At 39.6% G+C, this 24,014-nt stretch overlaps 4 protein-coding genes across 4 annotated transcripts; all 4 read left to right on the top strand.

The window, feature by feature from the left end:
• The first annotated feature begins 3,062 nt into the window (after positions 1-3,062).
• LOC122995571 (olfactory receptor 146) lies at positions 3,063-4,010 on the top strand. The gene has a single exon (XM_044370879.1). It carries the CDS (start codon positions 3,066-3,068, stop codon positions 4,008-4,010), a length of 945 nt encoding a protein of 314 aa, XP_044226814.1. The 5' UTR covers positions 3,063-3,065.
• A 2,712-nt stretch (positions 4,011-6,722) lies between these two features.
• On the top strand, positions 6,723-7,670 carry LOC122995829 (olfactory receptor 52N5-like). The gene has a single exon (XM_044371203.1). The coding sequence runs from the start codon at positions 6,723-6,725 to the stop codon at positions 7,668-7,670; it is 948 nt and encodes a 315-aa protein (XP_044227138.1).
• A 5,663-nt stretch (positions 7,671-13,333) lies between these two features.
• LOC122996012 (olfactory receptor 5B17-like) lies at positions 13,334-14,470 on the top strand. The gene has a single exon (XM_044371526.1). The coding sequence runs from the start codon at positions 13,520-13,522 to the stop codon at positions 14,468-14,470; it is 951 nt and encodes a 316-aa protein (XP_044227461.1). The 5' UTR covers positions 13,334-13,519.
• Positions 14,471-17,104: 2,634 nt separating this feature from the next.
• On the top strand, positions 17,105-19,807 carry LOC122996014 (olfactory receptor 52N4-like). Its single transcript, XM_044371527.1, has 2 exons — positions 17,105-17,409; positions 18,811-19,807. The coding sequence occupies exon 2, from the start codon at positions 18,828-18,830 to the stop codon at positions 19,755-19,757; it is 930 nt and encodes a 309-aa protein (XP_044227462.1). The 5' UTR covers positions 17,105-17,409; positions 18,811-18,827; the 3' UTR covers positions 19,758-19,807.
• Positions 19,808-24,014: the final 4,207 nt, after the last annotated feature.

Genomic DNA, 24,014 nt, shown 5'->3' with positions numbered 1-24,014 from the left:
GAACATCTCCATACAGTCAGAGGCGAACAGCCACGAGCCACCGCTGAACCTACACTGGATCTGGGACACCGTAAACACATTTTAGGGATGTGGAACGTCACCTCCCTCGTGGGGAAGGAGTCGGAGCTAGTGCGGGAGGTGGAGTGGTACCAACTAAATATAGTTGGGGTCCCCCCTACACACAGCACCGGCTCTGGAGCCAAACTCCTGGAGAGGAGCTGGACTCTCGTCTTTTCCGGAGTTGCCCAGGGTGAGGGGTGTTGGGCTGGTGTAGGGATAGATAATCATGAGCCCCTGGCTGAGCGCCGCATTGTTGAAGTTCTCCCCATGGAACAAGAGAGCGGCCTCCTTGCCACCACATGTCGCTGGGAGGAAGGCTCAAACTAGTGTTTGTGCATATGTACATTGTCAAACCTCTGATTCAGGATGAACAATTTCAATTTGCATTCCTTGTGGGGTACCTTTGTGGGGGTTGCTGTAAGAATAAGAGGTACCGGGGCCATTGCTATGAGCCATTCATTCCTTAGATTAGGAGTCAGAGCTGTGTCAATATTCTCAGCAGAAAGTCAAATATGTTCTCAGTGAGTGTTGAGTTCCGCCTTGGCTGTCCCTTATCACTGATTCTGTTTGGCCTGTTAATGGACAGGATGTCAAGGAATTGGTGGGGGGAGGAGAGTGTCCTGTTTGGGGACCTAGGATTGCTTCACTGCTTTTTGCAGATGTAGTTCTGTTGGCTTCATCAGAACCCTGACCTCCATCATGTGCTGGGGCTGTTTATAGCTGAGTGTGTGGCAGTTGGGATGACAGTCAGCACCTCCAAGTCTGAGGCCAGGAAAACACCAGGGCATTGTGCCAGACCATTGTGGTGAAGAAGGAGATGAGCTGGAAGGCAAAAACTCAAGTCAGTCTATTTTTGAACCCTCACCCTATGGTCACAAGCTTTGGGTAGTGACCAGAAGAATGAGATCTTGGTTACAATCAGCTGAAATGAGTTTCCTCCATAGGGTGTCTGGGCTCAGACTTAGAGATAGGGTGAGGAACTTGGACATCCGGAGGGAACTCAGAGTACTGCTGCTACTAAAGTTCAAAAGGAGGTGGTCTAGGCATCTGGTTAGGATGCCAACAGGACACCTCCCTTTGGAGGTGTTCCAGGAATGTCTAATTTGGTAGGAGACCCAGAACATCCTGGAAGGAGTACTCTATCTCTTCTGGTCTGGATCCCCCAGGAGGAGCTGGAGGCGTTGTTGGTGAGAAGGATGTCTGGGTTATGTTTCTCATTCTGCCGCCACTGTGACACGGTCCCGGATAAGCAGTGGAAAATGGACAGAAGGATAATTGTTCAAATGGCCATCTTGGCCAACCCAGACAGGAAATTTACCAACACGTGGACATTTTTCTTCTTAGTATTTTGTCACAAAAATAAATGATAAAATGATGGCTCTTCTCCCACCCTGTGAAACCAATACTCCAAACAATACAAACATACACAAACCCCTCTAACTTCAAACACTGCAAAATAAATGTGGTAAAGTTTCATTTGAGAAAAAGGACATCCCCCCGCATGATTTGTATCCAGGTGTGCCACGTGCCTGTTCTTAGCTATTCCATCATGAACCAACCTCCATTGGAGGTCAACTGTATGTTTTTCAATAGGCAGCTTGTACAAGGACTTATCTGGGCCAAAAAACGTGGTCCACCTCTACACTTTCATTCCTGCCAGAAAGCATAAGACCTTCACACAGATGTGATGTGCTGCCTTTTACTCCGTATTCTCAAACACCCCTAACAGTGGGGTATTGAAGGGGATCCCTTCTGCTACTCCCAAACAGCAGGAGCCATGCTCATCATCCCACTGGTCAGCTGGAGTACAGTTTTCAACACTCTCATAGGACCCAGCAGGAACACACAAACTTCCTCCACCTCCACCTCAACAGATGTCCTTGTGGACTTCAGTAGGTGTCCCAGTTAAACACAGCTTGCTCTCGCAGAGCAGACCAAAGGCTGGTCAAGGTTAGAGCCTGTCAAATGTGGTTGCGGATGTAGCTGGACCAGGAGATCTTATTCTAGAGTAACAAAGTCCGCGTAGGGAGGAGGTTGGGAGATTACTGTTCACTTCTTGTTTCCAACCAACAGTCAACATTGGGTTTTTTTTAAACCATGACCATAATCACTGTCGGTAATTTTAGCCCAAACCAATATTTATTTTTCAACAGTGACAACAAAAGTGATTCATATATTTCTGATGCTGATTCGTTCTGGAGTGCATGGACCAACAATGTATTTTATCACATAGAAATAGTCTTTGAAGATTCTGGAAATATCTTCAGAATAGCAGTAAGTCTAACGCAGCCCTCTGTTTTTTTCAAATATCCCAGAGTATTCATCTTTTAGAGAAATGGATGCTTAGCTCTGTGACTGGAATGTAACATTAATACACGATAATACTAAGTTAATAATAAGTTGATCAGGTTGCCCAGGAGTAGCTTTGGAGGATTTAATCATAAATGAAACCTGTCAGAAGGAAGAACCCATAGAACATAGAAAATTCTGCCACTTGTGAATCACTACTATACTGATTTTCTTCAACTTCTCAGCATTGCTGATTATGTGTGCTATTAAAATAATACAGAATGTTAATTTTCTACATTTGATTTATGAAACTGCAATCACTGCCAGCCTTCAGTGGTTACGCTTTTCTGTTGATGGTCTCTATGGCCACCAATTTGATGACTTCCATCGCATTACCTCCCCAGATGACTAAATCTCTTTATAAGAACTGAGACTGAGGTTGAGATCTTCTGGCAGATGGTTGGCTGGTGGGTATCTGGTGACTGCAGGTACAGACAAGAGAAACCAAAGGTAATATTCAAATGTTTTAATTATTAAATCACTGAAGTGTTTTCAAAGGTTTCTAATTTAAAGTCTTCAGTTTTTATTGATTTTGAATATTGTTATCTGAACTACTTTCTAGAACATATAATTGATCACTGATATCTAGATTGGATGTAACTTCAAACATGTGACAAATCAACATCTCCCCCTTTTGTTTCTTTTCTTTCAGGTTGATGGAAAACTACACATTCAACAGCCTTACCCTCGAGCTAGAGGGGTTAAAGGTCACACAGGTTTCCATGTACCCTGTCTTTTTCTTTTTCTTGTTGTCCTACATAGTTATTATATCAGCCAATGTCGGCATTGTTGTCCTAGTTTTCATTGACAAAAGCCTCCACCAGCCCATGTATCTCCTTTTTTGCAACCTGCCAGTCAATGACATTGTTGGGAATTCGATCATGGTGCCCCGTTTGCTTTCAGATATCTTGCTGCCTCCCTCTGAACGCCTCATTAGTTATTATGAATGTGTGGTCCAAGCTTTCACCACACACATGTTCGGCACCACTTCCCACACTGTGCTCATGATTATGGCCTTTGACAGATATGTTGCCATCTGCAATCCTCTACGCTATGCTGCCATAATGACCAACAAGATGGTGATCAAGTTGACGGTCTCTGCCTGGGGAGTGGCCTTTGTTTTGGTTGGGATTCTGCTCGGTCTGACCATACGGCTGAACCGATGCAGGACTCTGATCACAAACCCGTTCTGTGATAATGCCTCGCTGTTTAAACTCTCCTGTGAGAATGTGTTTATTAATAACATCTACGGCCTCACCTTCACTGTCGTTCTGTTCACAGCTTCTATAGGCAGCATGGTTCTCACTTATACTAAAATCGCAGTAGTTTGTTTGACGAGTAAGAACAAGTCTTTGAACAGTAAAGCCTTGAAGACCTGCAGCACTCATCTCTTTGTTTATCTAATTATGTTTTTATGTGGAACGTTCATCATCATCCTGCATCGCTTCCCCCAGTACTCAGACTACAGAAAACTCTCTGCCATTTTGTTTCACATCATCCCCGGCAGCTTGAACCCTATTATTTATGGGGTACAGTCAAAAGAGATACGAAAATTCCTGTCAAAATTATTCCAGCCCACAAAGGTTTTGTCGTCATCATAATGTGAATACAAACAAGTTTTTTAAAATCATAATTTAGAAGAAATTTGTCTTTTTCATGAACCTATTTCTGTTTTGTGAAGGCTGCATATTTATTATTATTATTTTAATTATGAACTGGACGTGGATGGTTCAGTATGTACTAATATGTTGTTAATAGTAGATTCCAGACCTTCCAGTATAAGATTTTTACCAACCTTAATCAATTTAATGCTGTGATTTAAGTTTTAATATGTGTTTTGTATTGTCTTTCTCTAATATACAGTTTTATTCTAAATTCGGGGTGAGTTCTACTGTATAAGCCTTTTGCTTCTCGGCCTCTTCTGCCACATTTTTCTTTTTTCTGTTATGCTGTTAATAGAATAAAATAAAAAGTAATTAAATTTAAACCAACACTGTGAAAGGAGATTAGTTTATTCATTTTTACAATTAACAAAGTTGATCACATTTATGAACTTCCAGTGGGTCAAATTTCTGAGTCACTGCAGTCACTGAATGAATCACTGGATTCATGTGTTTTAATTGTGGAGCATTCGTTTGCTTCGTAACTGTGTGCATTTTCCTTCCTATAGAGAAATCTACAGAAATTAAATACATTTTCATTGAATGATAGATACAAATATGCACTCTATTTATAATTTATAATGAATACTGTAGATAGAAATTACATATCATTGTGCATATTATTATTATTATCTTATTTTTCTTGAGTTAACTTCATATAAGCATGTTTGCACCCCTGTGATAAAGTAGCTAACCCTTTTAACAAACAGGGTGCCCCTGTCTGTATAATAATAATGATAATAATAATAAAAGGTTTTATTGCTAAATAAAAACAGGCCTTATTGTTTGTGAGTTGTTTTGGAATTTCATCATTCAACCTTTAATTCAAAGTGGATTCATTTGCAAAAATGTTGACAGGTTTTAATCACTATTCCCATCATTGCTCTACCAGCACAAGGATGCAGACGTATCACATGAGCACCAAGGTGGCGTGAAACAGGACAGTTATGAAGAAATGGCTGTTGATTAACGTGCCATAAAAACATGTGTCAGTAAGAGAGAAGATGAAGAAGACTGCAAGCTGTAAACAATGCAAGTTTCAAGTCACTGAAAAGGCTTTTCATTTATTTCAGGAAATTCATTCAACATGTTTGCTCCTGTAGGCCGTAAGCCGTATGTTTTCTGGTGCAAAATGTTGAATGTAAAGACAGATAAAAATCTGTCAGTGCTGAAATAAAACACAGTGAGGGTGTATTTTAACCAAAGAATTTAGAAAAATACACATTTTCTGGGTGTAGCTTCAAATGAAGTTCTATGGGATTTGAAGATGGTCAAAGTCGGAGCGAGTCTAGTCAAGCAGCAGTACTTTAAACTCTATTCTCTGACACACTGGGAGTGAATGAACCGCTGTGATGTGTTCAGGCATCTTGGTCTTTGTCAGGACTCTAGCAGGAGTGAGGCATGAGGCAACATATTGCTCAACAGTCCAGCAACAAGTCTAGGTCATCTGTCACTTGGCATTAGCCCACTCCTCTCCTAATGTAACAGAACCCAAGCATGGGATATGCAACATCACAAAAACTGTTCTGGACCTTCACTTCACTTCCTGTGAGGATGGTTTGCCTCTGTAGGCCTCTCCCCCCCGTCACCCACTGACCTCAGTGAGCTTCTACAAACTGGGAGAACATGAAAGACACAGCCAAAGGAGAACTGACAAAACTCAAACTCCCTTCGCTTGAAAGGTTGTGTATAAGACGACCCCCAGTTTTTCAGTTTCCAGAATAAAATATAATCTTATATTCTGGCCAATACAGTACGTTTCCTGAGGTGCTGAAAAGTGTGGATGCAGAAATTGGCATCCATATTAGTTTCTTGTTAAATCACTGAGAAGCAGGTCTAAATATTTCTAGCCAGACACACTAACATCTGATTAACCTTGAAACACTGTAACTCTACTATCTTAAAAAAAAAACCTTGGGCAAAGTGGTGGAAGTGATGAAACTGTTTTCTATGTATATACTTAATGTTTCTGAGGGATGTTGATGTGTATTGTTTTGTCTCGTAGAGAGACACACATACAATGAGTTATTAACAGTTGCCAAGCAACAGTTGACCTGTTGACGTGTGATGCTGCAGCTGATGCATCGGATAAAAGTGTCTGCTGTTTCCTGTTTGGTCTGGGGTGGAGGGAAGGTCGTGTTGCTGACAAACACACACAAACCCCGAGCAGCTGTCTCATTTCAAATCAGAAACTGTGTTTATGTTAATTGAACTATCTGCATTTTATTTAAAAAAGCAGACAAAAATAATGTTGACAGGTGTGAATAGATCTTTGTTGAGTGCTCACTGAATCGGGGAATTGAATTTGTTCTTCATAAATCAAATTATAAGACTCACTACTGTTGTAAAGCTTAACTACTTTCCAAGCTTTTTAAATATGTTGTTCCTAATAATACTGAAGTAGCAAAGCCAAAGATTTAATAAGTCTGATGCCCTCTCTGCCCAAAATTCATGTGGAAAATTTTGTCAAATTACAATTTGCCAAAATGTGTAAATATTGGATTCACTGTCATTAAGTTGTTAATTATTTATGAACCGTATCATCATGAAGTGTTGTTTTTCTATAACTATAACTCTGTGACTGTGTGCAGTGCAGTCGTCCAAACAAAAGTCTTTATTGTTACATGACAGATGCTGTATTTGAAGTGAGATATGGAAAACTGGACTTTAAGTGAGGATATCCTTCTCCTGGAGGGGTTAAAGGTCACCCCTAAGTCTTCCATCCCTGCCTTCACCCTCCTTCTCCTCATCTACATCTTCATCATGGTGTCCAACCTTGGTCTGGTAGTGCTGATCTTTAGGACCAGGAGCCTCCACCAGCCCATGTATCTGCTCTACTGCAACATGAGTATTAATGATGTTTTTGGGGCAACGATAATTATACCTCATGTACTCAGAGATATGTTTATATCAAACTCGGAGCGTTACATTCATTACATGGACTGTGTCATTCAGGCTTTCTGTGTTCACGTCTATGGAAGCACCTCTCACACTGTGCTCATGATCATGGCTTTTGATCGCTATGTCGCCATCTGCAACCCTCTGCGATACGCCACCATCATGACCGACAAGATGGTGGTGAAGCTGTCGGTTGCGGCGTGGGTCGCAGCCTTTATCATGGTGGCGATCCTTTTGGGTCTGACTATCCGCCTGTCACGTTGCAGGCGGGTTATACCGAACCTGTTCTGTGATAACGCCTCCTTGTTCAGCCTCTCCTGTGAAAGCGTCCTCATCAATCAAATCTACGGCCTCGGCTACACAGTGGTCCTGCTGGGCTCCTCCGTCAGCAGCGTAACTCTCACCTACTTGAAGATTGCTGCGGTGTGTTTGCGCAGTAAGAACAAGATGGTGAACAGCAAAGCGCTGCAGACCTGTGCCACCCATCTGGCTGTGTACATCCTCCTGCTGATATCGGCTTTCATCATCGTCATCCTGCACCGTTTCCCTCGGCTGTCAGACCACAGGAAAGTGGCGACCATTGTGGGTGAAGTGGTTCTTCCTGCTCTCAATGCTGTGATCTACGGTCTGCAGATTAAAGTGATTAGACAGAGAATTATGGCTGTGTTTCACAGTAAAGGAGGTCTAATGAATTGGAAATGACACACAGTTTAAGTGAACAAAATATCTATATATTTGCACTTTCCACAGAATGCATTTTTATTGATATGTAAATATTATTTACTTCAGTAAAAGGAGTCTATACACACATTTTTGCAGAGGAATAACTGTGCATGTGTTAATCATTTTCCAGTAATGAGTTACTCTTTAAGGACCAGTGTGTAAGATTTAGTGGCATCTAGTGGTGACATTGCAGATTGCAACCAACTGAATTAAAAAAAACACAACAATTCTGGTTAAAACATACTTATGAATGTTATATCCACTTCTGCCAAGTCTGTTCCACCAGATGCCACTAAATTCTACACACTGCACCTTTAAAAGTAACAGAATTCAGACTAGTCTTACAGGTGAATGATATTCCATCGGGGGCTGTAAATATTGATGCCTTTCATATTTTATTTGTTTCAAATATTAAAATATTTTTTCAGGAATCATAACTAAAGTATCTAAAGATTCATGAACATCATTACATAGTATTTGTTTTATTGTTGTAAATAAAGGAAAAGGGAAAATATCTTGATTGAAAATGCATCACAGAAAACTTGAGTTAAAGTGAGAGGATGAATCCAACAATTCTGTCTGAAAAGAAGATGAGTAAGAGGTTCTGAAGTTTTAAAAATAATGACAGACCTCTATTTTCATTGTCATATACGACATCAGTTTGCTGCTACTGAGAGATGTAAAATTTTGGTCAATACTGTTTTTAAAGTAGAGCACAAAAATAATGTGATATTCATGCAGAGTTTTTGAAAGTGATTGTAAATTTAATACTGAAACGTTGAGTGCCAAAACTGATAAAAGACATATAGGGCACTGAGTGGGGAAACTGACACAGCAAAGCTCATTTTCTAGCTGGTTTAAACAATTTAAACTTTTACAGTTAAGTAAAGCTCAGTATTGAAAGTACCTTTTTACTAAATATATCGACATACTGATAATAAAATCATTGCGTTGTTGTAAAATATATGTAATAAAGAGTACTAGACAAAATTTTGACACACCTTCCCATTCCCTTAAATGAGAAAATCTGTCCAAACTTTTGACGGCTACTGTACAATAATGTTCATTCCTCACGGAAAGACTTCTAAGAGTTAACGAGGAGGCACTAAACATGAATGTGTCATCAGCTTTTATAGTTCACCATAAACTGATTTGCACATCAGCAGTCAGACAGATTTTATGATACGTAATAATATCAAAGTATAGTATCATATAATAATATAATACACCATTTCATCATGACATAACAACAGTATAATAATGTGTCATATATGATATTATTACGTATTATTATTAGATATTAACTAAGGGATAGTTTTTCCGACTAAGGTGAAATTGCTCTGAACTGGATGAATTCAAATGAGACAGATGAGATGAAACAAAAAATTACCATCCATCTGTAATACACAAAGCCTACAACCATGCTTTAATATCCTCAACATCTGAGTTTCTCAAGTCTAAAGTCTGTGTGTCACAAACTCATAAAAAACCCAACTGAGATATATATTTCCAATGCACTTTATACATGTCCAAAGAATACTCCACAAACCCAAACGATATCAGCATATCCCATGTGTCTAATCTGAACATGCTGCATTTGTAATAAGGCCGAATTCAGAATATCCAAACAGAAAATGCTGTTTAAATGACCTGTATCAAATTCAGAATGTTGTCATATTAATTTTCATTACATTTACATTTTTCATTTAGCTTTTATCCAAAGCGACGTACATATGAGACTGATACAACACAAGCAGGGATCTAGTCAGGAGACAACGACACCAGTAAGTGCCATAAAGCTTAAGTTTGGGTCCGATAGGACGTAGATGCCAACAGGCAGTGCAACAAGGCAATGATTAGAGTACATAGAAGCATGTTTTGTTGTTTTTTTTTGTTGTTGTTGTTTTTTTGTTTTTTTTTCTCTCCCTACAGTTCATCAAGTGCAGAGGTGTTCGCAAAAGAGCTGGGTCTTTAGTCTTTTCTTAAAGATTGAGAGGGACTCTGCAGATTGAACAGAGTTTGGTAACTCGTTCCACCACCGGGGAACTACAGAGGAGAAGAGTCTAGCTAGTGACTTAGGGCCCTGTTGTGGTACCAGGTGCCTTTCGTTGGCAGAGCGTAGTGGGCGGGAGGGAGTGTAGACCTGAATGAGGGAGTTCAGGTAGGCAGGAGCCGTTTTAGTTGCTGTCTTGTAAGCAAGTGTTAGGGTTTTGAATTTGATGCGGGCAGCAACTGGGAGCCGGTGGAGGGATATCAACAGCGGGCTGACAGGTGCTGTTTTGGGCTGATTGAAGACCAAACGCGCTACCGCGTTCTGGATCATCTGCAGAGGTTTAAGTGTACATGCAGGGAGGCCTGCCAGTAAGGAGTTGCAGTAGTCGATGCGTGATATAACGAGAGCCTGAACCAGGAGTCGTGCTGCATGCTCAGACAGGTGGGGTCTGATCTTCCTGATGTTGTACAAGGCAAATCGACATGATTGAGTGACTGAGGCCACGCGAACCTTAAAGGTTAGTTGGTCATCAATCATGACACCCAAATTTCGGGCAGACTTTGTGGGCATGAGTGGGGTTGATTCGAGCTGGATGCTGATGTTTTGTTGTATGGAAGGACTGGCTGGTATGACAAGGAGCTCGGTCTTAGAGAGGTTAAGCTGAAGGTGGCGTTCTTTCATCCATGCTGATATATGGGAATAATAGTGGAATATTAGTGGGCATGTACTGGTAGTCAGTGTCATATCGTCAAGAAAAGATGTTTAAGGGACTGGAGCTGATTAGGAGCTGATTACCATGTGACACTTAAAGCCAATCACCTGCCAACCCCTGTACACAAATGACATGACCTCCCTGCTCTGATGAAGGCCACTAGGCTGAAATGTTAGCATGTGTGTTTGACATGACCAGAATAAACTGGTGAAACTGAGATTAGTCAGCTTTGTCCTGAGGATCTGTGTGTGTGCTACCTTTTTATTTTTGGGTATTCAACGTTGGAAGATTTCGGTTCTCTCACAGGGTGCATAGATTAATTACATTTGAATGAGATGTATTTCTCCATGACTGACGCTTAATTTACAACCATTGTCAGGTGGGCGCAATAGAAAATGAATAAGAGGAAATGGATCTGCCCAGCTCGCCATGTCTGGTGTGTTTTTTTCATTGTGATTATAGATCTAATGTACCTCACCTGTCCACTAGCAGCCACTGCCAAATTTATGTTCCCCACCTAACAGTCATTTACCTGGAAAGTTGTTTATCATTAGAAATAACTCTCAGTACAAGTAGCGGACTGCTCCCTCTCATTCTCTGCCAGAATTTGCCTTGTTCTTCTGTCAGTCTGTATTTGTACACAAAAGAACAATCAGTAGACATCTTAAGGTGAAACAAAGGCCAATTTGAAAAAATGAGTCTTCAGTTGCTTTTTTAAAGCTTCTACAGTGACCATCTGTCTACAGGAAGAGAGTTCCACAGTGTTGGAGCCACGACTTCAAAGGCACGATCACCTTCAGTTTTAAGTTGAGAACGAGGGACAGCCAGTAGGCCCTGGTCAGAAGACCTAAGTGACCTACTGGTGATATAGGGATGGAGAAGGTCACAGGTGCCTGTCCATGCAGGGCTTGTGTACGTGAAAACAAGAACCTTAAAATGAATCCTAAACTTGATGGGAAGCCAACGTAAAGAACTTAAAATGGGTGTGATGTGAGTCGTCCTGCAGCAGCACTCTGGACCATTCGTAGATGGTTCAGAGATGACTTGCTGAGACAGGTGAAAAGTGAATTACAATAGTCCAGCCAGGATAATATGACAGCTTGAATAATCAGTGGGCTCAGCATAGTCTTACCAGATCAATAGCGCCCTGTCTGCTGAGGAAGCTTCCATCCATCAGCATGAACCACATCACCTCCCAAGTCCTGCAGGCCTCCCCTGTCTCCACCTGCTGCCTCAGACACTCCATCCCCTTGAATCCTGATTCACTTTAAGAACCAATTCAATGTGCTGGTCGACAATTCAGTCCATCTACCTCATTAATCTTGCAGTTCTATTGGGCACAGAGGCCTAATTAATTCATTTTTGGTTCATTCACAAGAACCTATAGATTACTCGGTAGGCTACTACGCTAATAGGCTAATGATCCTGACTGTGCTGCATCCTACCAGTTGCTTCATGGGCATTTCCACCATATGACAAGCATGTCTGATGGAGTCTACAGCCGCCTTTGGTGTTCGGACCTTGTTTGAGCCTTGTCTGCACCTGCATAATTCAGTCTTTCACTGTACAAGGGTTCCCCTTTTAGTAAAGCTAAAAATACTGTCACAAATTCTGGGAAAATACCAATCTCTACGCCTCCTTCAAGAAATAAATGGATGCACAGTGTTTGAGTATTGCAAGAAATCAATGAGTGCAAAATATCCTCAAACAAAAAATGTTTAACAGATCAGCATAACCACTACATGAAATTAGCGTTTCATGAACTTACACAAACAAACCTCACACACAGCACATTACACCACATGCCAACATTCACCCATTCACACACACAGTCATAAACTGATGTTCCTAATGTTCATGGCACAGCCTTCAGGCACAATTTGGGGTTCAGTATCTTGCCCAAAGACACTTTGATATGCAGACAGGAGGAGCCGGGGATTGAACCACCGATATTCTGATCAGTGGACAACCTGCTCTACCTCTGAGACACAGCCGCTCTCTATACACATATATAATATCTGTTTAATATCTCTCTTTATGCAGCTATCATGAATTAACACTGTAAAAGACACACGTCATACTGCTGTGTACAAAGTCAGTATCAACAGTTGCCAAGCAACGGTTGACCTGCCAGCATGCGGTGATGCTGCAGCTGATGGCCACTGACGCACCAAATAAAAGTGTCTGCTGTTTCAGTTCAGGTCTGGGGTGGAGGGTGGGTCGTGTCACGGACGGTAAAGTTGACAGAAACTCCCTCAGCAGCTGTTTCATTGTGTTTATGTGAATGTATTTCAGCTGTATGTTGTCCAAAAATAGCAGAAACATTTACAGTTTGTTGTAAGAAGACATATTCTTCAATGCTGGAGTAGCTTACAAATGAGTGCTAGTTGAAGTAGAGGATGTGTTTTTAAAAAATCCAATCCTCTACCATGAGAATAACTTATTATTACTTATCTTCAAGCTTTTTTTGAAGGCTCCTTCATCATATAGATAGTTTAGGTTTTATTTGCTATGTTGTGTATCTATCTCTGTCATCTCTAACTTCAGTCTAATACACTGGGGGTGAACAGAACTGTGTTTGTGCTGCTCACAGCATTGAAAAATGACATTTAAAAAAGTTAACAGCAATGTGTCTTTGTAGAGAGTCTCCCTGTTACGCAGGATGAGAACAGTGCTCGTTTATAGAAATGACATCCAAAATTCTTTAAATGTCACTTAAAGTGAGTGCAGAGACACTTAAAAGTCAGAAAGTCAGATTAACTTCAGTTCAGAGAAACACAATTCTTTTATCAATGTGTTATTGTCATTTTAATTTGAAAATATTTCAGATTCCCTTCATTAAAGGATAAGTTCACATTTTCAAGTATCTTAAAACAATAGTCACATGCTCATATGTATATTTAAGGTCACTGTAATTATTCCTCCTGTCTATTCTGGCTGTGAAGAGATCTCTCTATAAATGTTAATGTTAATGTGGGCATGTGAGTATAGTTTTTAGGCAAAAATTAATCTATCCTTTAAGGTATTAACAGAGTCTTTGTGAAATCTTGTTGCTTTTCTGTAACTGTGTGCAGCTGAAATGTCATCCTCAAAAAAAGTCTTCATTGTTACGTGACATAAGATATGGAAAACCAGACTGTAAGTGAGGATATCCTTCTCCTGGAGAGGTTGCAGGTCACCCCCCAGTCTTCCATCCCTGCCTTCACCCTCCTCCTCATCATATACATCTTCATCATGGTATCCAACCTTGGCCTGGTAGTCCTGATCTTTAGGACCAGAAGCCTCCACCAGCCCATGTATCTGCTCTTGTGCAACATGAGTATTAATGATGCGTTTGGGGCGACGATAGTTATACCTCATGTACTCAGAGATATTTTAATATCAAACTCGGAGCGTTACATTCATTACTTCTGCTGTGTCATTCAGGCCTTCTGTGTTCATTTCCATGCAAGCGCCTCTCACACTGTACTCATGATCATGGCTTTTGACCGCTATGTCGCCATCTGCAACCCCCTGCGATACGCCACCATCATGACCAACAAGATGGTGGTGAAGCTGTCGGTTGCGGCGTGGGCCGTAGCCTTTGTCATGGTGGCGATCCTTGTGGGGCTCAGCGTGCGCCTGTCACGTTGCAGGCGGGTTATACTCAACCCTTTCTGTGATAACGCCTCCTTGTTCAGCCTCTCCTGTGAAAGCTTACTCATCAACCACATCTACGGCCTCGGCTACACGGTGGTCCTGCTGGGCTCCTCCATCGGCAGCGTAACTCTCACCTACTTGAAAATTGCTGTGGTGTGTTTGCGCAACAAGAACAAGATGTTGAACAGCAAAGCGCTGCAGACCTGTGCCACCCATCTGGCTGTGTACATCATCCTGCTGGTGTCTGGCTTCATCATTGTCATCCTGCACCGTTTCCCTCAGCTGTCAGACCACAGGAAAGTGGCGTCTGTCCTGGGACATGTTGCCTTACCTGCCCTGAATGCTGTTATCTACGGGTTGCAAATTAAAGAGGTCAGGCAGAGGATTACGGCTGCGTTCCACAACAATAAAGTATCTCTAATGAATGTAAAGTGATACAGTTTGATCAGAGAGCCGAGCAAAATATACATAAACACAGGATTCTCAAAGAATATAAAAATAATCCTTCCTCAGTTGGAAGGAACACAGTCTGCATATATTATGTTGAAATGACTTCTATTACTTGTGCTTTCAAAATTCAGCCACTGTTGTCCATAACATTGTGATAAGCTACCTATTAATAATATTCTGTTAATAAATTAAGTAAAAATTAAGCTGTAACCTTACTGCATCATTACAAAATTCATCCTACTTTTTTACTCATTAGTGGTATTTCACATAAGAGTGGTATATATGGATCGGATTCAGTAATATATCCATAATGTATCTATAAAATCTTACAATTTAGCTTTTTTCTTTCAAATACTTTATGTGTTTGACAAGCTGAATCCATCTCATTTATGTTGTTAACATTCAAAGAGCACTCTCACAATCTGTGCAGCAGAGGTGAAGATATCATGACTTTTAGTGTTTAATGTGGGTCAGGCTCTAAAAACGCTGGGTCCTACATTTCCTTCAATGATAAACATAGTTGTGTCTTTCATGAGACCCTCCCTGCCTCCTGACTGTCCATCTCATTTAAACCCATGATGTAAAAAAGCACTCAAGTACTGAAATGTTCAGAGCCATAATATTGTCTGTCCTTCTAAAAAAAACCAGCAGCATCAGCCTTTCAGTAAATCCCCAAAAATTACTCACTGGCCACTTTATTAGGAGCATCTGTGCAGTCTAATGTAATCCAATACAACAGCTCTGCCATAAATTCTACTTTTATGAAACTTATACATTTTCAGTTTTTGTTGACATTGTCAGAAAGGTGATAATTCTACTTTATGTTTATTATCAAGGTTGTAGTGGGTGGTGTTGGTGTACTGGACTGCATTATATTGAAAAGTGTTCCTAATATTTTGCCCCCCTCATGTAAGTTAATTGATTGGACAAAATATTAGGAACACCATTCAATATAATGCCCTCCAGTACACCACCACCCACTACAACTTCAATAATGAACATAAACATTCTTCAACATATGTGTAAAGTTTCGTGTTGATTCAATAAAACATTAACGAGTTGAGGCCAATTTCCTACTAAACTCCGCCCTTTACAAAGTTTTTTGATCAATGATGGCCATGTTTTTAGACCAATATTTCTAATTTTTCATGTTTATTCACATATTCGATCTCAGTCTTCCAAGGCAGAATGCCAAATTTGGTGATGATAGCTCAAAAATTGTAGGAGGGGTAGCGAAAAAACAGATTTGGACAATATTCGAAATGGTGAAAAATCTGTCTAGGCACAAATGGGTGTGGCTTATATGGATAGATTCATCTGGACCCACAGAATCCAGGAAAAAATAGAATTTTGTTTTTGAGACTTACGGTTTAAACATAACATAAAAAAAAAATGTAATGTTCGCTGTTATAGCGCCACCATCTGGCTGACATGGGTGATTATTGGTGCCTGAGTAATGGGGGGCCATAGGAGCCTACCTACTGAATTCAGTTGTAGGACTTATGGTTGATGAGCCTCAGACACTTTTAGTGGAGGGGTCGGACTGGGGGTCCGATGGTGCGGAGCTTGGTACTGGGGGTCCCATGGTGCATAGCTCGGTACTGGGGATCCGAAGGTGCGGAGCTTGGTACTGGGGGCCCCATGGTGTGGAGCTTGGTACTGGGGGTCCCATGGTGTTGAGCTCAGTACTGGGGGTCCAATGGTGTGGAGCTTGGTACTGGGGGTCGCATGGTGCGGAGCTTGGTACTGGGGGTCCCATGGTGCATAGCTCGGTACTGGGGATCCGAAGGTGTGGAGCATGGTACTGGGGGTCCCATGGTGCAGAGCTTGGTACTGGGGGTTAGATGATGTGGAGCTTGGTACTGGGGGTCCCATGGTGTGGAGTTTGGTACTGGGGGTTAGATGATGTGGAGCTTGGTATTGGGGGCCCCATGGTGTGGCGCTTGGTACTGGGGGCCTGGAGGAGAAAGCTGCTGGTAGATCTGAGGATGTGGGTGGAGGTTTGTGGTGTGATCAGTTGCAGTTCATGCTGATTTGATCAATTGATTGACTAATCAGATTGCTTGGTCGGAACAACCTGTTCTATATTTTATATTTTTATTTAGGATGTGATCAAAGTCAGACAGGACTAACATCCTGGAATACTACTGTGCACAGTGGTTGAGGAGCGTTAACTTCTATGAAGAACATAACTTCTACTTCATTGAAGCTGAACAAAGTTGAATGAAACTTAAAAACATCATTAATTTATTTGGCTTTGAAGAGATAAAAAAGTGTTGAAGTGGGAGAACATCCAGCTTTGGATGATGTAATAGACTTGTGAACTTGTTCACGTCAACTTCCTTTCAATCTCAGCCTGTCATTTTTGTAAGAAATGCATTCTCATCAGGCTACTTCTAGATGGAAGTAAACTGAATTTTTGTTCTTTTAGAGCAGCGGTCCACCAACAAGCAGCTCCAAAGGTTCAACTGAAAAGGAGCATCCTGGTTCCTGTTGATACAGACCCTTGTGTTTTTCACAGAACTGTAACACTGTAACCAAGCAACCAACCAAACAACCAGTCAATGTGTTTTTTTTTTAATAAGGTTTGAAAAAGAATTAAAATTCATGTCCCTTACATCCAATATGCCTTCTAACATACAAACAGACAGCAGGTCAGTCCTGAGTGCACCTATTTCCGTAATACCTGGATTACATACTACCACTTTATTACCATAACACCTGAAAGGGGGGGGGGGGGGGGGGGGACAAAAGTCTTGTTGTCTCCACTATTCTGGCACCAGTGAGTGAAGGTCTATTGGCCCACAGAGCACTAAGTGACCAGGAACGTTGTTGCCATGAGAACCATGGTCGCTCAATCACCTTTTAAAAAGTGTCTGCCAGTCGACCTCCGCTCTGGCTGGAGGAGGTTCACGTCAACAGAGGTAAATCTGACACATACACTCGTATCGTCTCACCATCATGTTCTCCACTGTTCACTGAATATTGAATGTACTGTATGTGATATGTTGATAATACTAACAGCAATGAAATGTTAATACTGATGAACTAATTAAAACGTAGTTTGGAAAAGAATCCAAAATGAATTGAATGAAAGCAGGAATGTTTTACTGCAATAATGAGTGTTTGAAGTAACAGCTGCTTTGTATTATATGTTCATATATGTTCCATAAAAAGTATGAATATTATCTGTTTGGCTAAAAGGGCAAAAACCTTTAACAGTGCAATCTAAATATTGATGAAAAATTGAGCCAAAATTAATGAAAACATACAACATGAAACAAAGATCTGTGAAGTATATATTATATATTACTCCTTACTATAAGACATTTTTACCAACAGCATGTTGTTGACTGTTTGAATGTTTATGGAAATGTTTTTAACCTTATTTAGTCTTGCAAGTGAGTCGTAGTAGTAATAGTCAGTAATAGTTTGTTTTTAGGATATCAGGTTTGTTTTCATTGAAGCAGGCACAGCTGCCTGATCTGTAACTACTGATATTTACTGTTTGCACATGAATATTGGCCTTCTAGTAGAACAATGTGAATCACTTTCATAAAGATAAAAAGCTGCACAACATTGTCAGCACACAGGTAGAACTTGTAATAATATGTTCATGATCTTGACCCGAAGATTTGTATATTTGAAGCCGGTTTCATTTCCAGTGTAGGTTTGAATGTTAAAGTGAAGGCAGTTTTCTTTTCATTTTAAACCATCAGCTTCAATGGTATAATTTTGATTTTACATGCACAGTGACTGTACTGAGACCAAACCTTAGACTTTAGTGCATACTTTATATTTATACTGAGTGACTTTTGGTGGAGGGATCAGATACAGTGAGGTTAACAGAACTGTAAATGTGAATATTATGGATTTAATAAGTAACAATTTATAAGTTAGTCTCAAAACTTGGGAAACAAACAGATGTGTAGATTTACATTAAAAGAACAAATGTGAGAAAACATGTATGCTCTGTTTTCAGGTCACTGCTTCTATCTTATATATTTTGGTTTGATTTCAGTATAAATTCCAATGTTTGTCATTTGATGAATATAATATATATATACACACATATGATCAATGTAAAAGAATTGAACTAAGAAAATGATGTTCAGTTGTTCATTTATTATTCCACCATATTCAGGATGAGAATAGTAAGATTGTGTTTGATTAGATATTTAGAGGTTACTTCATGCTGTATTTTTGTATTTTTTAACTTAATTACCAGCTCACTAATTATCATTACTAACACTATCACTTTGACAAATTAGGTTTTAGTAACATATCCAGTGTTGATTGAATTCTCTGTCTCTGATCCTCTCTAGGATCCTCCCTCTGCACTATGGAGAACGAGACTTTCAATTTAGATATTCTACAGCTGGAGGGGTTAAAGGTCAGCCCCGAGGCCTCCATTCCCGCCTTCGTCCTCCTCCTCCTCATCTACATCTTCATCATGGTGTCCAACATCGGCCTGGTAATCCTGATCTTCATGGAGTCGAGCCTCCATGAGCCCATGTACCTGCTTTTCTGCAACATGAGTATTAACGATGCATTCGGTGCCACGACCATCATTCCCAGTGTACTGGGATATATTTTTACACCTATTGCACAGCGTTACATTCATTATTATGAGTGTGTCATTCAGGCCTTCTGTGCTCACTTTCATGTAGCCATCTCTCACACGGTACTCACTATCATGGCCTTCGATCGCTACGTGGCCATCTGCAACCCCCTGCGATATGCCACCATCATGACCAAGCGGATGGTGGTGTCGCTGTCGGTGGGGGCCTGGGGGACGGCTTTCTTTTTGGTTGTAATCCTCGTGAGCCTCAGCGTCTGCCTATCACGCTGCAGACGGGCTGTACACAACCCGTTCTGCGACAACGCCTCCTTGTTCAAGCTGTCCTGTGAAAATGTTCTCATCAACCACATTTATGGCCTCGGTACCGGCGTGGCCATAATGTGCGGCTCTCTTTCCAGCGTAACGCTTTCCTACTTGAGGATCGCCATGGTGTGTTTGAGTAGTAAAAACAAAGCTCTGAACAGCAAAGCGCTGCAGACCTGCGCCACCCACCTGGCTGTGTACATCCTCCTGCTCTTTTCAGGCAACATCATCATCATCCTCCATCGTTTCCCGAACTTATCAGACCACAGGAAGGTAGCGTCTGTCTTGATCCACGTGGTTCCTCCTTCAGTGAACGCTATTATCTATGGACTGCAAATCAAAGCACTCAGAGAGAGAATTGTTATTGTATTAACAGGGAAAAAATGACTGTGACATGCTGAGGTGAAACGACAAAATGAAATAAATTGTAAATACATGTTGGTGTAATACTGAAGTACTAGTGAAATGTACAGTTATGCGATTAGAATACCTGCTCTCTCTCTATCTAGTGTTGAGTTTCAGTAGCTGTTTCTGCTCCTGATCAGGTTCCCAAATGAAAAATTAATATCGCCCCCATCTTTCTCCCATTTATTTGCAATGTGCAGATATTCAGGCAGCAGACTTTTCATTTTTAGCCACAAAGATCCACATGTTGTGCACACAACTTACCGACTTTGGATGAGTTACTGTCTTGTCAACACAACACCATCTGGATCTTAGCACATATGTTGTGCACACAAGGTTTTTAAAAAAATCTTTCAGGACTAGGACTTATTTTACAAAAATGCTATAATACCCAAACCTTCTCTTTTAAGAACTGGATGAGGAGCATGTGCTGAAATTACTTTCTAATACTATAAATAGTAATTACAAATAACCTATAAAATGTCACAATTATATGTAAGATCTTATCCTGTAAGAGTCTGACTTACAGAAAAAAAACCTCTTTGCACTTTTTTCATGTTATCTGTAAGAGTGTTATTGCTGATGTAAACAAGTCTTAACCATAGCCGGAAAATATTAAAACTTTAGCTTGAGCAGCTACCTATAGTCTCTATTAAAAGAGATGTCAATCATTTTGGAGTGATAACTGCTTCTGTTTATGCTAATATGTTAAAAGTATTTAAAAAACGGAATAAACTTTATTACTTTAACATTTCATTGCTACAAATGCTCAATGGAAATTAATCCACTAGATGTCATAATAGTTGTAAGTACAGTAATACACCTCTTTGTACCAAAGTATTACAATATGGATGTGTCTTCACTGTATATTATTCAAACAGAGGAAGGATCACTGTACTTCATTGTTTCCTACAGCAGGTTATCAATATGTGTAATAATAAAGAATAAAATATTTATACTTTTGTCTATCAGTTATCTGTCTTTATTTATTATGAATAGACCTGCAATTGTTTTAAGTACATTTTAAATCATGTATTGAATAAGAATCTCTGCAATCTTTACTGAATCTATTTTAACTTTAGCTTAGTTTAGCTGTTAAAATATATAGATAACACAAGTTATAACTTAATGTTTAAGAACAAAAACTTTTAGTTATTTGATTAAAAGACCTTTATTACTCCTCAAGAAATATCAATTTATTTTGCACAAAGCAATTTAAATTTGAAAGACAGAAACTCACTGTGTACAGAATTTAACCATTATTTATCAGTCTGATTTTGAATTTGATGCCTTTATTGAATATTCTGTAAATTCACTATTTAGACTAAAAAATTTTTTACTGAGAACTTGACATTAAAATAAATTGTACAAGGTACTGTAGTACAGTTAAGCTCACATTTAAGATAGTATGTTGTATACCAAACATTACTATCATGTAAATAATAGCCATGAATTTAATTAATAATTTGTGCCATGAATGAACAAAACAGCAAACGATATTGTTATATGTATATATATATGACATATGGTTAAAGCATGTCAGAGATAACACAACGTTCATGTATTTGTGTCCAAAACTGCATTAAATCAAATTGCTCATCAGATTGTCCATGACCTGGTGACTTTTACTGTGTATTTTGCACTGTATAAATTAGTGATGTATGTACACTTGCCTCTAATTCAATGTCAAGTAGGAACTGAAGTTACAGGTTGTTGTGGCTAGCTAGCTGGCTAGTTATTTAACGCTAATGCTGTGAATTGGTCGACTCAATCCTCTGACCGACTTTGACAATGAAAATCCTGCAAGAGGGTATTCAGCATTTGAGTTAGCACCGGTTAGCTATAGCATTATATTACAGTATTATAAGGAAAATGTGTCTAAAATTAGCCTTTAGTTCTTTCTAATGTAGTTTAGCTCAGATGCTTACATGCAATAACTTACTTAGATAAGTATTTCCATGAACTGAGCCATCTATTACTGTTGGCAGTCAGTTAGCTAAGCATGCTAATGTTAGCAGCATGCCTTAAAGCAAATAAACACAGTTTATCAATCCACATTCTTATCTGTTCTTGTGGTCTCATGGACCCATGAAACATCATCAGTCACAGTAAAGTGCTGTCCCTGATATTTGTTGATATCAAATTAGTTTGTCTGAAGGTAAAGTTAAAGTTCCGCTAAGCTCAAACTCACAAGGACGCAAATTTGAATTTTGTGTTTGCTGTATTGAGAGAGATGCACTGTTTAATCCATTACTTACACTTTTAAAAAAGCCAAAATACTACACCACCATCCATAATCTTTTGATACCATCCTTCCCTCTGACTGCCAGTAGTGTGAAGAGTCAATTTATGGACAAAAACAAACATCAGGAACAAGAAATGTTTAAATCCTTGTAGGAGTCTGGATTTAAAACACTTTCTTGGCTTTACTGTTGCTATAAAGCATAGGCCAGCAAGAACAATTTACAGCCATAGGTCGGGATGTCAATGATAAATCGATTATTGGTTAATCAGCATCCGCATTTTGTCAGTCAAACATTTTTCAACTGACGACATAGAAGAACCGGAGCGGCTCGCTTTGAACTTCAAAACCGCTCTTCAGAAACCAACGGGTGACGTCACGGTAAATACGTCTACTATGTTTAATTGCTTTATTGTCTTCATCACATCCAGTATGTGCTGCACTGTTTCATTTGAATGAATCCCTCATGGGTTCAAAATTTGAATCCCACATGGTGAAGATCAACTCCATCAATGGTGAAGAAAACATTTACATCATTACAGAATGTTAATTTATTTTATTATGTTGCTTCTTGCTTACAAAAGTCAGCCATATCTTAATGATCATAACTTGAATGTTTTCATCATTGGTCATTGCTAATAAAATGGTGACAGGAGATAAAATGTCTCTGAGTTTAGTGAATCCAGATGTTTTAACAAAGTGGAATCAGATCCAGAACGGAGCCAACATGTTGTATCTCAAACATGTAAATAAATAAAACAACAGAGCTGAGCTGATACAAACACTGACAACATACTGATGCCAAGTTGACAGCAACAGTTGCCTGGTGACAAACTGTTGAGCAACGCAACAAAGAACAGAGTAACAGGTGCCGCTCTGCCAGCTTATAAAGCCGTCTGTCAGCCCACCTATGGTCTGGTTGGAGGAGGTTCACATCAACGGAGGTAAACCTGACACACACTCACACATACACATCTATGTTTTCCACTGTCCGCTGAATGTGTGATGTATGTTGTATGTTTTGTGAAGAAAAAAACACCTAAAACAGTGAAATGCGACTGTAATCTGATGGCAAATTGGAAAATAAAACAAAAATCCAAAAATGAAATGTCAGAAACAAGAAAGTTCATACTGAATGCTTTAAAGCTACTTTGTATAAAATATCCATAGTCATTAAATACAATATTAATATTTTGTGTTGTTGGAAATCTAACTTGATGATTGAAAATATGGACCACATTTAAACACCAAAGGGAAAAATAATTCATATTATTTATTTACATGAGGCAGTGACTTGGTTGTAATGACTACATGACTACCGAAATGATCTATTGTCAGTCTTGTGTGTTCCAGTATGTTTATTTCAGCCTTTATTTATTTCATTTATTTTTTAATATTCTCTGAACAGGAGAATTGGCCTTCTGGTGGACCTGCAGGTGTGTTTCTGTGTTAAGAGCAAGAAGTGAAAACATAATTTGTGTTGCCTAAACTTTTACTTTACACACAAAAGTAGGTTTTCATCACCAAGGAATAAAACACATGGTGGGTTTAGGAAAACTCTGGATGAAACTAAAAATAAGACTTTCTCTTGGTTCATACAGTTAAAATAACTTCATCAGGTGCAGCGTTGATGATTTCTGTTGAAAGTGTCTGAGTTTTGATTTCAACATTTGTTTATTTAAAGCCTGTTTTCTTTCTAATGTAAGTTTAGAAAGCAGTGTGAAAGTGAAGGCTGCTTTGCTCTGGTGAGCAAAATAGATGATATGTGACTGGTTTGAAGTATGTCTCTTACCTGCAGTCTAGATTTTACATCATTTGAATTAAAATCTAATGAGGGATGTGGGATTGTTTGCTTGTGTTGCCATGGAGATGCCAATGTTAATCAAATCTGATCAAACCTCACCTACACAGTCCTGGTGGAGCAGATTAGGTTAATTTTTGAGTTTTACATTCATAATATAAAATAACTGATATAAACTTTTTCCCCCCAAAACATT

Source organism: Thunnus albacares, chromosome 13 (assembly GCF_914725855.1).
Source record: "Thunnus albacares chromosome 13, fThuAlb1.1, whole genome shotgun sequence".
In the NCBI taxonomy this organism is placed as follows: Eukaryota; Metazoa; Chordata; class Actinopteri; order Scombriformes; family Scombridae; genus Thunnus; species Thunnus albacares.
This window is presented reverse-complemented; position numbering and strand designations above follow the sequence as displayed.

Bases quoted from the DNA above. Each gene is read 5' to 3' on its own strand.
- LOC122995571 (XM_044370879.1), top strand. From the start codon at position 3,066: ATGGAAAACTACACATTCAACAGCCTTACCCTCGAGCTAGAGGGGTTA.
- LOC122995829 (XM_044371203.1), top strand. From the start codon at position 6,723: ATGGAAAACTGGACTTTAAGTGAGGATATCCTTCTCCTGGAGGGGTTA.
- LOC122996012 (XM_044371526.1), top strand. From the start codon at position 13,520: ATGGAAAACCAGACTGTAAGTGAGGATATCCTTCTCCTGGAGAGGTTG.
- LOC122996014 (XM_044371527.1), top strand. From the start codon at position 18,828: ATGGAGAACGAGACTTTCAATTTAGATATTCTACAGCTGGAGGGGTTA.